The following is a 16,707-nucleotide window of genomic DNA, read 5'->3' as shown; positions in this document are numbered from 1 at the left end:
CCTTTGGCCAAGCGATGCAATAAAATCAGAGATACAGGGGAGGTGGTGAACCAAGATAGCTTCAAACCCTCGGTATTTCTATAATATCATTACAAATTCTAGAGCATTCTATCTGAAAATAATAAATATACTGAGAAAAAAATGTACCTGATGAGGATCCTGGTTCAGATGAGGAGACTTTGGTGTAGCTTGTGAAACTATTGTAGTCAATGGTTTCCTAGCTATAATGGACAAAATCCAATGATCTTATTCGTCAAACATATAGTAGTGCTCTAAAATTTTTTAAAACTTATTTCTTAAACTGAGTGAAACAATGTAACCATTATCTTGAAATTACAGTATGCCAGACACTGGGGAAATAGCAGTGAACAAAACAAACACGATCCCTTGAAAACAGAGGGACACAGAAGGTAAATAAATTCAGCCTGTGATACAAAAGGATTTCATAACACAGGGCGATATAATAGAGTGGTTTTAGCAGGATGATCTGGAGAGATCTCTCATGGGAAGAAATGCTGAGACCTGAGGATAAGAAGACCAGCTATGCAGGAATAAAGGTGTTCAGGCAAAAGGCAAAAGAAGTGGCAAGACTTTGAGACAGAAGAGCTGGGAAGGCTGCAGAATGGAAAGAAGGACAGGGTGGCTAAGTCAAAACACCTATCAGTTATCTGCTTAAAATGGGATTTTTTTCCGTTAAAAGAGATTCAATAATCTCAGTTTCTTCTAAAATCACCAATAAGACTATAATTTTTAAGTGATTACTTCTGGTAAAAAAAAAAAAAAAAAACAATAAACATAGCTATATTCAGTGTAAACTTCATTCTTTACCAATTATTATTTTTGGTTTCATTATTTTCCTGTAAACATTCAGACTATATTTAAATGAAACAAAAATTTTGGAACTTGAGCTTATTTATAAAAAGAATTTTTAAAAGGCACTGGATGAAAATTATTTTTTCCTTTACTGCCTTCACTCAAGAATAAACTTCTAAATTAACATTTCTAAAATATATGCCATTATCTCACAAAAACTTTAACATATTGGAGAAAATGTGTTTTTTAACATTTTCACACATCCTAAAATGGTGGTAAAACTGATTCTTCTCTAATTCTGAATTAAAATCCATGAAGTCATTTGTTATATTCCAATAAGAAATTCCATCTCCTCAAATTGTCTCAAGAAAACCAACTTAATCATTCTTTAGAGAAACATCTATATCAGAAAATACAGTCGATCCTCATTATTCACAGATCCCACTTACTTACTAAAATTTTGTAACTCCCAGATCAAAGCTATCTTTCTGAGGTCATTTGCAGACATGCAGAACTATGAAAAAATGAGTTTCTTGATGTGCACATTCCCAGCTGAGGTAGAACAAGGAGACATTCCACCTTCTAATTTCAGCTCTCCTGCTACAAGTGTCCCTTTTGCGATCTAGCTAGTACGTTTTTCATAGTTGAGGGCTTTTCACTGGTGACTCTGCTAACATTTAAAATGTTTCCTACGTGTACTGCTGCCCAGTGTTCCTAAGTGCAGGAAGGCTATGGTGTCCCTCATGTAGAAAACAAGTGATAGGTTTCATCCAGGCAGGAGTTAGAGTGCTGCTGGTCATAACTTCAGTGTTAATCAATCACCAGTATATATTAAGTAAGGCATCTTTAAATGGAAACACACATAAAACAAGGTTTTACCACCATATGACCCAGCAATCCCACTCCTAGGCATATACCCTGAGGAAACCAGGGTTGAAAAAGACACGTGTATCCCATTGTTCACTGAAGCACTGTTTACAATAGCTGGAACATGGATGCAACCTAGATGCCCATTGACAGATGAATGGATAAAGAAATTGTGGTACATATACACAATGGAATATTACTCAGCCATAAAAAGGAATGCATGTGAGTCAGTTCTGATGAGGTGGATGAACCTAGAACCTATCATACAGAGTGAAGTGAGTCAGAAAGAGAAAGATAAATATTGTATTCCAACGCACATATACAGAATCTAGAAAAACGGTTCTGAAGAATTTACAGGGCAGCAATGGAGAAACAGACATGGAGAATAGACTTAAGGACACGGGGAGAAGGGAGGAGAGGGTGAGATGTATGGAGAGTAACATGGAAACTTCCATCACCATGTGTAAAATAGACAGCCAATGGGAATCTGCTGTGTGTCTCAGGAAACTCAAACAGGGGCTCTGTATCAGCCTAGAGGGTGGGATGAGGAGGGAGATGGGAGGGAGGTTCAAAAGGGAGGGGATGTATGTATACCTATGGATAGTTCATGTTAAGGTTTGACAGAAAACAACAGAATTCTGTAAAACAATTATCCTTCAATAAAAAGATAAATTAAAAAAAAACAACGTTTTATACTGATTAGCTGATGAAAATGTTCTGACCAGAGGTTTGAAGGAAACTAACCCTGCATTTCTCCTAAAAGCAATGGCCTACTGTTCACTAATTTACTGTTTGGTAACTTTATAGCACATATATCACACAAATAATGAGAATTAACTGTAATCCTCTTCTCCAACTTAATGAGAAAAAAGAAAAAATTTCCCAAAACTAAATTCTGTAATTCCTAAATCTTATATTAGAAATTTATATCCTTATCTGATATTGCATAACTACATCTACCCACATTTTTCAATATTTTTAATTTTTTAGAAAATAAATTATAGTAATAACCATCAAATTAACTACATTAAAAAAAACATTTTCTAGGTACAATAATTTATTTCTATTTTTCTCAGGGATTCCTTGAGAATAATAAGAGTTCAATTTTAACTTTTGAATATTATAAAGTAATTGTTCATATGTACATAATATTATCTCCTACATTATTTTTCTTTAAAAAATATACTGTTGGCAAACACCATAAGCCAAGTCAAAAGGCCAATTAATAACATACTGAAAGAAAATATTTGCAACATATATCATAGATAAAGGGCTGATATTTCTAATATTTAAAGAATTCTTCCAAAAAAGAATAAAAAGACCAACAACCATGAAAAGACTGGATAAAAAGGTAGAAAAATAAATAAGTAAATAAATAAATAAAAACTGAAGCACACACGCAAAAAAATAGCAAAATGGGCACTGATGTTTCAGAAATGTTTGTTTGCTTTATTTAACGGTAAACTGAAAATACATCTTTTAAAATTTTGGTATGTATCCTATAATAAAGTGCCATTTTAAAGGTTGTGTTAATTTATCTTTGTATTAAAGACTGCTGAATTTTGTTAAAAAAAAAAGGTAGAACAGACAGTTCAAGAAAAAAGACAAATGATGTTTAAGTATATGAAAAGTTCAACTTCACTTGTAGTAACAGAAATACAAACTTAAAACATGCTCTCATTTCTCATCTATTAGATTGGTAAAATTTCAAAAGCTTAGCAACATACTCTATTGGCAATGCTATGCTGAAACAGGCACTCTCATCCATTATTACTGGGAGTGAGAAACGGTATGATTCCTTTGAGGGAATTATGAAGTATCTAACAGACACACATTTACGCAACACACCTACCTACTGCTGGGAATTTGCCCTGAAGACAGACCTGCAATAACATGCAAAAAACCCATAGAGTTATACAGATATGAAAGGTTACTCATTGTCACATTATTTGCAATAACAAAATACTGGAGACTGGTTGCGCAAATAATGGTTCAACCACACAGTAAAATATTACACAGCTGTAAACAAATGAGGATGAGACATGCCATTCTAACCTTCAGGATTGCTATCTGACTCATACGTCTGCAGAGTTCCTTGTTGTTTAAAGGAGGTATTTTTCTTTTTCAATACTTCCAAGCCTTCCAAAGCCGTACTGTGTTCAGCCAATGATTTTAAGAGAGAAATGCTATTTACTAATCCAGAAATTTCTGAAGAATTTCTAAGATTATTCCAGTATTGTTTGCTTTCTCCAGAAGTTTCTACATCAATATGGTCCTGGAATAAACTTTGACTCCTTCCCACCTCTTCAGATTCAGAAATATGTGATTCTGTGTCTCTGGAAATATGTGTTTTTCCCAAAGGGTAACACAAAGAATTGGAAGCTTGCGTCTGTGATTTATCAAGTGCAATACATTCTTTAGAATGAATCTGTTTGGCATTTAATAGCTGGATACTGTTCCCACTGCTAGAGGTTAATGGTAAAACCTGATTGGTATTTTTGTCTAAGTCACTTCCCAAAATAAGAGGCCGAGTCTGAGCCTGTTCTGAAAATGGGTTGTTTTCAGGTTTCTGATCAGTGGCTATGTTTAAAAAATGAGGAATATTTAAATTTGTGTTCATACTTTCAGATTTACTTGGGAAGGAAGCACTAATGGATTTATTAGCGCCTTCATCATTTTCTACATGTCTATCATCAGTCCACTCTAAAGATGAGTCAAAATTGCTTAATGTGTCACTACACACCTCCTTTATTTCTTTTCCAGTGTTTCCAGCCTTCCAAGTTTCTGTGTCATAACCTACACAAGTTTTATCACAAAACTGTGATGGCAGAATCTCTTTCGTGGGAAATGTCTCTGAAAGTGTGTCCCCAATAGACGTTGAGAGAGGCAGATGCTCACTGCTAACTTCTTTACAGCTTATATTCTCACATCTTGAATTGCTGCTATTAACCGAAGTTTCCTTCACCCAATCCTCTGAATCCTGGGAAATTCTGCTGCTTTCCTGTGATTCCTCTTCAGTGTCACTGGTTTCAAAATTGTTTAGATTAAATGTGACTTCCACAAGTGGCTGTGATATATCACTCATGGGTTCATGAATACTACTAAGGCTTTCATTGTTAGTACTACTTTTAGAAAATATATTAGTACTATCATCAGAGATCCCAGAATTGTTACTTAGTGAAGATTCAATTTGTAGATGTTCATACTTTTTTTCTGGTGTTCCATTTATATTTATCTCCTGTGCTTTTTCTCTAATAAGAATTGATCCTTTTATGCCTATCTGGTCATTTTGATCAACAGATCTTTTATTACTTTTTTGAATGTCAGAATCTAATAATAAGCCATCATTGACTACAATGCTACAATTAATTGGTAAGCTACTGTTTTCATAGAATGAAGAAATTTCTAGTTTTCCTTCTTGATCCCAGGATTGATCATTATCATCTATTAGCTTATCTTCATTATACCTTTTTCCCTTTTCAGCACATGTTTCAAAGAACTGGATCCTTTTTTGCATCGAAAGGTCTTTCAAGTTTAAATTACCTTCTTGGGTCTTGGGTTTCTCTTCTGCATTTTTTCCATCTACTGTAGAAGAATCTACAGGTGAACTCTGTGAGGATAAATACATGGCCCACCGACTTTTATTTCTCATGGCATTTTCTGATTGATGCTGGTTGTGTAAACTTTCTGTGCTCGTCACTTCAACATACTCTTCCTGTTCAATTAAGCAATTTGGTTCAGTAGGAATTGCTAAACTTCCTTGTGGTTGTATCTGAGGGAAATGTCCTATAATCTCAGAATTTAGCTCCTTAGACGTACTTGTGGATGTGGACTTCAGAAGAGCTAATATCTGGGCTTTGCTTCTAATGTTTTGTGAAACTCCTAAACCGTGAGATACCAAACTATCTCTTTTCATGGACTCATCGGTCAGTAAAGAATCTGAATGCTTATTTACAGAACTGATAGGACAGCAAGCATAATTTTCTTCACATAGCACTTCTGGGTTAATCTTGAAGGATGGAGTAGAGATAACTGAAGAAAAAGGTATGCCATTTCGCTCTCTGTTCTTGTAAGTGACAATGTTCTCAGAGTCTGTTGGCATATTACTTGTATCTTTCTTGCCAACTGTAGAAAACAAAGGAGGTGTGTTGTACAATGGTGAAAGAAAAACAGGACCAGGTTTCTCAGACTCAAGTGAAGCAGCTGGTTCACTATTTTCTGTAATAACCGTTTTCTTTGGCACTTGACGTGGTCCTTGAAAACCCTAAAAATATTAAACAATTATTAGCTGTTCTATAGATGATAAAGAAAATGTAAAATGAACTGGCTAAAAAAGAAAAAAGAATGTGCATGTTTTACAAGATAAATAATTAAGATACAAATTTTGGGGAACTTCCCTGGTGGTCCAGTGGCTAAGACTCTGCACTACCAATGCAGGGGGCCTGGGTGTGACCCCTGGTCAGGGAACTAGATCCCACATGCCACAACTAAGACCCAGCATAGCGAAAAAATATATATATATATAAATTTTGCTATGCTAAAATGCAAACACTCATTGTATTAAGATTAGAGTTCACTTCCTTTCTCCCACAGCCTTTACTATGAAGTACTGTTTTAATCATACAGTACAACAGCTTAGCAATTCACTACTTCTTGAAATGATTTTATAAATATATATTGACTTATTATTTTCAACAGAGAAACTTACAGTAAACTTCCTTTTTAGACCAGCAAGCTGACACCCAAGGGATCGGCCAGAAGACATACACCTCTTTGAATTTAATACTGGTGCTTCTTTAATGACGTCCTGCTTGACAGCTGTGCTTCCAGCAACTTTAACCTCCTCAACGGTGATTAAGTACCGATCACTTTCTAAATCATCTCCAGGTTTAACCTAAATTTTAAAGAATAAACATCAAAATCATATATGTCTAATTATTTGATGATATATGTGTTGCAATAAGCTTCCAGCACAGGCAAAGACACAATGGATATCCAATAAATAGCTGCTAAATGAATCAATAACTAAATTATTTATTACTATGCACTAGTTATCAACAAGCACACAAAAAAGTAATACAATAAAATAAATTCACTAATTTGTTTATTCAACAATATATATTAAGGATTATATGAGCACTTTTGCTACATGCTGGCGATACAAAGACAAACAAGAAAACTATGCTTCATCTCAAGGATTTCACTTAGAATTCATAAAATTAAATGTAATTCTTAAATTAGAGCTATTAAATAATCAGTTATACATATATCTTTATAAATTAATTGAATTAAATACATAAAATTATCATGAATTATTATAAACTGTTACTTAAACAATTATATTCCAAAATAGCATTTCTAATCACTTTAATAAACAGAATACAGTACTATCACCATTTCAGACTGCAACATAAAAAGATTATCAACCTGGTTGGTAACATGCAAAATCTGTGTATTATCACAGATAAGGTACTCAATCTTTACTCATGAAATAACTTTAAATGAAATAACAATAACCGTTGTTACCATCAACTAAGTATCTACTAAAATAACGCTCCTCCTAGACCCTCTTTTGATAAATATAAAAATTCCACTACCATTTTTGTCATAAAATTTTAAAACAGATTAAGTACCATGGCCAAAATCAACACAATGATAATAAAAGTATACATTTGAGTACTTTGAGAATCACTGTACTAAACAGCGAGGCACTTTACCTAAGCTATTTCTAATTTTCTGACCAATCAAGTCGAATATGTCCATGGTCCTCATTTTATAGTAGAGAAGGTGAACACAGAGAGGTTAGGTTAGCTAGGAAGTATGTGAAAGTGGGAAATAAATCCTGAACAAACAACTTCTACTATCCTTATTCTTTACACTAAAATATGCTTTTGGTTCCCTTTTCTTCCTTCTCCAGAGAAAAACATAAATATTTGAGAAAATGTTTTAAATAAGAACAGTTTCACAAAATATATCCCACTGTAGTTCTCTGCTTTTCAAAACCACATAATAGAATTAGAATAATTTTCTTAGCTCAAATCCCAGCCTTACCACTTTAACATGGGTAAATTATTTAATCTTTCAGTACTATACTCTTAAGTCTATAAAAATCACAGGGCTGTATAAAGATTAAATGAAACAATATCTAAAAGCCTTTAGCAGAGTCTAGCTAATAATAAATGTTCAATAAATACTATCTATAATTACTAATATTAGTACCATTAATATACTATTTAACAATATTCACAAAGGAAGTAAAAGATTTTTTAACAATAGCTTAAAAATAAGATATATTAAAATACCTCAAGGCACTTAAGAAATAAACTCTCCAAACATCCTCCTTTGTCATCATATAAAATTGCCTATATTAAAACAAAACAATTATTAACACTTTAAAAAAAAAAAGGACACAAAATAATTCTACTTTTCTGAAATATCTTCAAAGCAAATAAAAAGTTGTTATATAAGTAAATCATGTCTTGAAAGGATTACCTACTTTGTAAACTTGGATTAGAAATCCATGGCTGATTCATGTCAATGTATGGCAAAAACCACTACAATATTGTAAAGTAATTAGCCTCCAACTAATAAAAATAAATGGAAAAAAAGAAAGTACATCTATCTCAAATGTTTACTAATCATCCATTCAGTGTGTGCAAGACAGCAAAGGCGTACACATAAATTCAAGAAATTAATCCCTACCAGGAGAATCTTAGAATGAAACTGGGGAGAAAACAGAATTGGAGTAAGTTACAGGAGGCAAATCAGGAAACAGTATCAGTAAAGAGTTTATTGTAATGGTGTGATATGAAGGATCAAAGAGATGATTAGAACTTGAAATAAGTCCTCAGCAATGGGATAAGACAATTGTTTGAGGCATAAAGAGTAAAGCCTACTGAATGTGCAGGATATGGGAGAAAAAGGAAACTAAGGTGAGGATCTCTTTCTTGCTTTCTCCTGTGTCTCTCTATCTCTGTAGCCATGCTGCTCGATGTTCGATATCACAGTCATGTCTGACTCTGTGCGACCCCATGGACTGCAGCAAGCCAGGCCTCCCTGTCCCTCACCATCTCTCGAAGTTTGCCAAGTTCATGTCCATTGCATCAGTGATGCGGTCCAGCCATCTCCTCCTCTGACGCCCTCTTCTCCTCCTGCTCTTAATCTTCCCAGCATCAGGGACTTTTCCAATGAGTCAACTGTTTGCATCAGGTGACCAAAATACTGGAGCTTCAGCACAAGCCCTTCCAATGAGTATTCAGAGTTGATTTCCCTGAAGACTAACTGATTTGACCTCCTTGCTGTCCAGGGTACTTTCAGGAGTCTTCTCCAGTACCACAGTTCGAAAGTATCAATTCTTTGGTGCTGTCTTCTTTACAGTCCAGCTCTCACAACTATACAATTGTACGTGGCCACTGAGAAGACCATGGCCTTGACTATACGGATTTTTGTCAGCAGAATAATGTCTCTGCTTTTCCACATTGTCTAGGTTTGTCATAGCTTTCCTGCCGAGAAGCAATCGTCTTCTGATATCATGGCTGCAGTCACATCTGCAGTGATTTTGAAGCCCAAGAAGAGAAAAATCTGTCACTATTTCCACCTTCTCCCTTTCTATCTGCCATGCAGTAATGAGGCCAGATGCCATGATCTTAGTTTTTTTAATAGTTAGTTTTAAGCTGGCTCTTTCACTCTCCTCCTTCACCCTCATCAAGAGGCTCTTTAGTTCCTCTTTGCTTTCTGCCATTAGAATGGTATCATCCACATATCTGAGGTTGCTGCTGTTTCTCCCGCCTGTCTTAATTCCAGCTTGTAAGTCATCCAGCCAGCATTTCTCATGATGTGCTCAGTGTACAGGTTAAACAAACAGGGTGACAGCAGACAGCCCTGTCCATTCCTTTCTCAACCTTGAATCAATCAGTTGTCCTGTACCGGGTTCTAACTGCTGCTTCTTGACCCACAAACAGGTTTCTCAGGAGACAGGTAAGATGGTCTGTATTCCCATCTGTTTAAGAGCTTTCCACAGTTTGTTATGATCCATACAGTGAAAGGCTTTAGCGTAGTCAATGAAACAGAGTTTCAAAATGAAACTCAAAATCTTCATCATTCCCTCGAAATGTGCTTTTCTTTCTCAAAGATCCTATCTCACTCAGTACCATGATCATAATACAGAAACCTAAAAGTCACTCTGGATTCTCCTCTCCTTCATATCCAAGACCTTCAGATTCTATATTTTCACAATTTCTCTCTATTATCATTTCTCTCCATTGTCAAGGCTAATGCCTGCTTGGTCAGAGCCCCATTACGTTTTGTCTGTATTATTCTACAGCCTCTTTATTGTAAGTCCTCTAAATCCAATCTGACTTTCATCCTATGCCACTTAAAAGGTATGTTAGACATAGCTGCCAAAGTGATCTTTCTAAAAATAGAAACATGATTATGTCATTCTTCTGCTCCTAATTCTTCACTGGCACCTCAGGCTGAGCACACGAAGTCCTTTATAATATGCCTCCTGCCCACGTCTTTAGCTGTATCTCCTACAGTTTTCCAACATGGACCCTTATTCCAGCCACAGTCAATTGTTTCTAGCTCCCAGAAGTGTTTCACACTGTGCTACACCTCCACATTGTTACAGCCATGACTCCAGGCTCAGCTTCCTGCCCTCAAACCTATCAACTTTGTTTACAAAACAAAACAAATACTCAAAAGAATGCTCTTCATCCAGAAAGACTTCTTTGAACCAGAGTCAAATTTTGACATCTCTCATTTGTAATCTCATAGAACCTTAAACATATCGCTATACATATTTTAATTATTAGGCTCTTAGATAAAAAGTAGATAAAAGTCCCTTGAAGACAAAATCTATAGCAATAGTTACTATTCACTGCATGCTTTAAATGTGCCTGGTACCTCGTTAAGAGGTTTGTTTTCTTACAAGTAGTCTTTCTATATTAAAAAGTCTCTTTTACTGATAATCTCAGAGTGATAGATACGTGTAAGTAGAACAAGGACGGAATGTGGAGATCTTTAACTGCTGGCTTCATTCAGGAGGCTACAATCTTGCCAATGTGTCCAATATGTCATCAACTCATCTGTAATAAAGTTCTTCTTTTAAATTTGGTACTATTAAGAGAAACAATAGAACCCCCATCTCCTGCATTGGCAGGTGGATTCTTTGCCACTGAGCCACCTGAAAAGTCCAAAATATACAACAGATGCAGGTTCAAACCCTGGGTCAAGAAGATCCCCTGGAGAAGAAAAGGGCAACCCACTCCAGTATTCTTGCCTGGAAAATCCCATAGACAGAGGAGCCTGGCGGGCTACAGTCCATGGGCTCACAACAACAACTGTTTATTTGCTGAGAGTAAATCTTAAAAGTTCTCATCACAAAGAAAAGAAAAAGAATTTTTCTAACTATGGATGGTGATGGATGGGAAATAGACTTACTGTGTTCATTCTGCAATGTATACACACATCAAATCATTAAGTTATACACTTGAAACTAAAATAAAGTCATGTCAGAAATACACCTCAATAAAATAAATGACTACAGCATTGCTCTCCCTCATCCCTTCACTGGAAGGCCTATATAGAACAAAAAGGCCAAGTAAGAGAAAATTCTTGCCTGTCTTTTAACTGAGACATCAGTTTTTTCCTAACTTATAACTCAAACTGAAATATTGGCTCTTCCTGGGTGTCAGGCCTGTTGGCATAAACACTAAAACTACATTATTAGTTCTCATGGGTCTCCAGCTTGCCAACTACAAATGTTGGAACTTGTCAGCCTCTGTGATCACATTACACAATTCCTTCCAATAAATCTCCCTTTCCTCCATAGAGAGAGAGATAATTTATGCATCTTTATACATTTCTACAAAAGCATGAAGGCCTGAGTCCTGAGCAAAAATTTTAATCATGGGAAGAGAATTAGCCAGCAGAAAATACTTACAAGTGGACAGTAAGCAACATTAGGAGAGCGTGGCATCACAGAAGTCAGATGAAGAAGAGGTGGTTATGATGAATGAGGAGACAAGGGTATTAAACAAAGTCATGAGAACTGATAAGAGTAGAACATTTAAATTTGACAGATGAAGGTAATGATAATGGGAAAAGACACCCATAGAAGGATCACTATATCTAGTAGGGTCAAAGATTTATCCTAGTAAATAGTTCTCTCAAGACTTGATAGGATATCCGAAAATAATGAAGAAAATCCAAAAATAGAAGAAAAGAATCCCACATAGTTTCAGAAATTGGCAGCTTTTCTAAAATATGTCAACTCTATATGTACCATTACATTGTGAGCATTATTGTGTTACAAATATATTTATAGTAGTTTTTTTGGTATAGTTAAACTCTTATTACAGCATAGAAAAAAAGTACCAAAATTCCTAAAAAGTTTCATAGAAAATCTCATTTTTTAAAAAATCAAAGAAAATTAAATAGTATTAACTGAGCTTTTATAATCCACAAATTAATCACTGTGATATAGGAATCATTTGACAACTTCTGTTTTCACATCAGCTTATGGACATATCCAAGATTTTATCATCTACAGACTTTTCTTAATATTCAATCAAAAGAACCCAACTTTTAGACTCCTCAGTCCACTGTTTTGCACTTACTTTGTTTCCTAAGTGACTGATCTTCAGAATTCCATCTTGCCATACTTTTGACTTCTTCATCTTTTGATGAGTATATAGTACCTTATTTCCAAAAGTATAAAGGAAAGAAATGGTTTCTACTTCCATGTATTAAATGTTATATATTTTTATACCCTTCTTTTATACAAAAAATATGTAAGACATCACAAGGATCTTTTATTTATCAAAATAAAAGCACAGATATCATAACAATGAAACATCAATTAAAAAAAAAAAAGAAGGAAACTTGATAGTAAAAGACAATGGAGGGGACAAAGGAGAGGTAAGAATATAAAAGGGTCCTGACACCAAAGAGGTTAAGAACCATTCATCTAGATAGAACAGACATGCCAGTTTTTCAAGAGAAAGAAATTATTTCCTGGTTCCAAGCTTCCAAAGAATTTGTTCCAAAGAACTTTGCATAACCAGTGTGAACTCTAGGCAAAATACAGGGTTGCCAGACAGAATACAGGGCAATATTTAAGAGATGCATACTTATACTAAAATATTATTCACTGTTTAGCTGAAATTCAAATGTAACAGAGTGTCCTATTTTAGTTTGGGTTTTTGTTTTTTTGTTTTTTGTTTTTATTTGGTTGCACCAGGTCTTAGTTGCAGCATGTGGGGTCTTCTATCCTCACTGTGGCGTTCAGAATCCTTAACTGCGGCATGTGAACTCTTCATTGCCACACGTGGGATCTATTTCCCTGACTAGGGATCGAATCTGGACTCCTTGCCTTGGAAGCAAAGAGTCTTAGCCACTGGATCACCAGGAAAGTCCCAGGTTTGGGGTTTTTAAAACATTTACTTTAGGTTTTTTATAGCTAAATCTGGCAAAACAATTGTGAAACATGAAAGGAAGGAAGGAAAAAGGAAACAGTGAAAACAAATATGACTTACAATAAATTCCTGGCTTTCCATTGTTTCTTCTGAAGTTATAGTCAGGTCCAGAAAATAATCAGTGGTCACTCAATTATTTATAGCACCTAAAATGAAAAATGACCAATATTCAACCCTGATGAACAGAATAAGTAGCAACAACAATTTTTCCCCGCCAACTCTTGACCAAAGGGAGGTATTTATGTGTTGAGACTAAGTAATTACCGAGGAGAACGCACACGAGGGAATTCCCTGGCAGGCCAGTGCTGTGCACTCTGCTTTCGCTGTACACGGCCGGTATGAACCGGTCAGGGAACTAAAATCCCACAAGCTTCCAGGTCAAGCCAAAAGAGGAAAAAAAAAAAACCCACAGGTGTAATCAAATTATCTGCCGCTGAGGACCCTACAGAATAGTGACACCACACTGTGGAAAAAGAATTTTCCAAGTAAAGAGAAAACTAAGTAAAATATATAAAATAATGAGTAGGCTGCAGACATTTTTCCAGGTGCCATAATATGTGTCAGAAAATTGATTCTTCCCTCCCTCAGAAGCTTGGTTTCTCTGAGAAAGCGCTTCAATTTCTAAAATTCTCTGAATTGCTACGATCACCACAAGATGGCCCCCTTGCATTTCAAATTTTTCCCTTTTACATTTTCAAAGTCAATGTAACATAGTATCTAAGACCAAATATACATTATAATACCTCTCCAGGAAAAACTTTTCCAATATAATTGCAATGACTACTATACTTATCCCATGCTATTGGATAAAATTGTTATTGTAGGCAAATCTGGAAATCTAAAATCACTGACGATGAACTGAAGAAGTAAATAGAGATGCCAAAGAAAAGTATTATTTTTAACCACTGCCTTAGATCCCTGGGCCAATAGCATTAGCAACACCTGGGAGCTAGTTAGAAATTCAAATTCTTAAAAAAAAAAAAAAGAAATTCAAATTCTTGAGTCTTGACCTATTAAATCATAAAGGCAGGCATTGGGGTCCAGTACCTGTAATTTAAAAAGCACTGCAGGTGACAGTGATACACACTCAAATTTGAAACCTACAGGTAATTCAATAAAGCAATAATTTGGAATTCTGGATTAAATTCATCCTTTTTACATATAAAATGTATAAAAATAGGCCACCTACACATTATTTATAAATCACATATATTTAGTACTTATTGTGTGCTATGTACTGTGTGTACATAGCGCTAGGCCAAGATACTAAAATGAACAAAATACTACTCCTAGTCGCAAGGAATTTTCAGTATAGCAGGGTAATAAACAGTAATTACAAAAAATATGGAAGGAAAAGCACTTGGAGGGGCACCCAACTCAGTCTAGGGCATCAAACAAGGTTTCCTGAAAGACATAATGCATATACTGTAAACTGAAATAATCATTAACCAAGGAAAAATTCTAAGGAGGGTATTTCCAAGTAAGAATAACATGTACAAAAAAGCTGTGGAAGACTTAGCAAGACATAATCAAGGAACTCTAGTTTATAATCAAGTGTAAGATAGTGAGTTGTGAGAGATAAGACTGAAAAAGCGAGCAATAACAGGATGCGAAGGACATTCTATTTTATGCTAAGTTGTTTGGACTTTTTAAAAAGACAGTAGGAGGCCAAAGCGGAATTTTAAAAATAAGATTACATAATCTGACTTGGGTTTTACAAAGATTGCTCTGGCTGCCAAATGGAGAAAGGGTAGGGCAAACAGTACACAAATGAGACATGAATACTTGTCCCATGACATGGTTCACAGCACAGGACCAGACCTACAGAGGCACTGCCTTTCAGAAATACAACTCCTCCATACCCTAATCCCTCCCCTCCAGCTTACAGGATTGCTAGGTGCCTAGTGAAAGCCAAGAAGATAAGAGGTTCAAAGAAACACATAGTTCACTGCTGTTTTCACAGCAACTTGCCTCCAGCCACTGAATGGGTTAGACATCCTATATATGTAGATAAGACTACACAGTGTCAACACAATGCTTGGCATGTAGCAGTTAACATTAGATAGCTTTAATAACAGTGTAAATTATATGCTAGACACTGTTAAACTGCTTTAAATGTTTACACCTTATAGTACAGATACTATATTTTATATTCATTTTACAAAAATAGGAAGTCAGGTACATAATAAGTATGTAATTTGCCTAAGATCATGAAGTAAACAAATGGCAGATTCAGAATTCAAAACTAAATAGTCTAAATTCTGGTGTTCCTATTCACAAAAACTACATTATGTGACTATGGAATACCTACTGTATCAGGCAAGAATGGGACTGGATTCTTTACATATAATATTTATCAGTCTCATAATCCTGAAAAGTTGTTATTACCATCACAATTTACAGGTTAGAAATCCAGTATTTACTTCTTTAGGATTACTTATATGCTGTTTACCAACTGCAAAATAAATTTCCCCATTGTTTTCCTAAATTAGAAATATTATTTGAGGGATTTGCAATCTAAAAGGTATTGAGGAGGTCCAAACTCTTATTAGTGGTAGATTACTTTAAAGGATTACACTTCAAAAAAGGGGGGAGAGATTAGATGTTTTGTGATAATTTACTACAGAAATACATACATATCTTCACACATACACATACATTATTGTGCTGTTTTATAAATTTATGTATAAAATTCGGTGTTATCACTAAAATATGAGCTGTTCTTGCTAAGTACGATGAGATGTTTTTGGTTCTTTTCTTTTGGAACAAGCAGGATCTTTCGAATCCCTAAATGGTTCACAGATATAAAAATTTTAAGAATCACGAGCCCAATAGCCTTTTAAGAAACCGTTCAGTGCTCGCTTCGGCAGCACATATACTAAAATTGGAACCATACAGAGAAGATTAGCATGGCCCCTGCGCAAGGATGACACGCAAATTCGTGAAGCGTTCCATATTTTTCAGCCAAACAGATAAATAAATATTAAAAAAAAAAGAAACCGTCCAGTCCAGACAACCAAAAGATGCTCACATTTCATTTGCCAACGTTCTAATTATCACGATCTTGTGTAACCAGACGACAATGAAGAAGTGACCCTTTGTCAGTCCTAAAAATAAACAGCAAAACCATCCCCGGTTCTCACACGGATACCGGAACTGCAAAGCAGGAGTTGGGGGAAGGTGGTAAAGACGAAACACTAATTATTTACAGGTTGCTAGGGCAAGCCGTGATCCAACCTTGTCTCCACACAGCTTCCTTACCGGACCCCGTCTGGCGGAGCAAACTCCTTCGCCCGTCGCATCAAAATCAGTGATAGCACCTCGAGCTCAAAACTCCAGCCTATCTACCCTCACTCCCCAGAAACTCCCGAGTGGAAGCAGCTCTTTTAACTTGCTCATTGCACAAAACCCACTTTCGAACTTCTCCCGCGAAAAGTCGTGACATCATCAACTCGCGACCGCACCAGATCAAACCCCAGGCTCCGGAACTGAACGGCCGTTTTCAAACTGCCAATCAAATTCCTCTCCGGCTGCGAGCCTCTGTGGCTCC

The 16,707-nt window shown here is 35.6% G+C and overlaps 1 protein-coding gene and 1 non-coding gene across 8 annotated transcripts in view; one reads left to right on the top strand and one right to left on the bottom strand.

The window, feature by feature from the left end:
• The window catches only part of ZGRF1 (zinc finger GRF-type containing 1), a 58,246-nt gene extending 41,593 nt beyond the window's left edge, over positions 1-16,653 (bottom strand). For 4 of the 7 annotated variants that reach the window (XM_043870878.1, XM_043870871.1, XM_043870876.1 and 1 more), the window contains exons 1-7: positions 16,419-16,605; positions 13,218-13,303; positions 12,300-12,380; positions 7,983-8,042; positions 6,389-6,574; positions 3,736-5,944; positions 148-221 (exon numbers count right to left, since the gene is read on the bottom strand). In XM_043870878.1, the coding sequence (XP_043726813.1) occupies positions 148-221; positions 3,736-5,944; positions 6,389-6,574; positions 7,983-8,042; positions 12,300-12,380; positions 13,218-13,238 (2,631 nt within the window). In that variant the 5' untranslated portion in view covers positions 13,239-13,303; positions 16,419-16,605. Of the gene's footprint in view, positions 1-147; positions 222-3,735; positions 5,945-6,388; positions 6,575-7,982; positions 8,043-12,299; positions 12,381-13,217; positions 13,304-16,366 lie in introns of all 7 variants that reach the window. The other 3 variants (XM_043870875.1, XM_043870872.1, XM_043870873.1) reach the window with 3 other exon arrangements.
• Positions 16,012-16,118, top strand: LOC122673679. Its single transcript, XR_006334789.1, has one exon. It is a non-coding gene; the product is annotated as a U6 spliceosomal RNA (small nuclear RNA).
• Positions 16,654-16,707: the final 54 nt, after the last annotated feature.

This window comes from Cervus elaphus, chromosome 17 (genome assembly GCF_910594005.1).
Source record: "Cervus elaphus chromosome 17, mCerEla1.1, whole genome shotgun sequence".
In the NCBI taxonomy this organism is placed as follows: Eukaryota; Metazoa; Chordata; class Mammalia; order Artiodactyla; family Cervidae; genus Cervus; species Cervus elaphus.
This window is presented reverse-complemented; position numbering and strand designations above follow the sequence as displayed.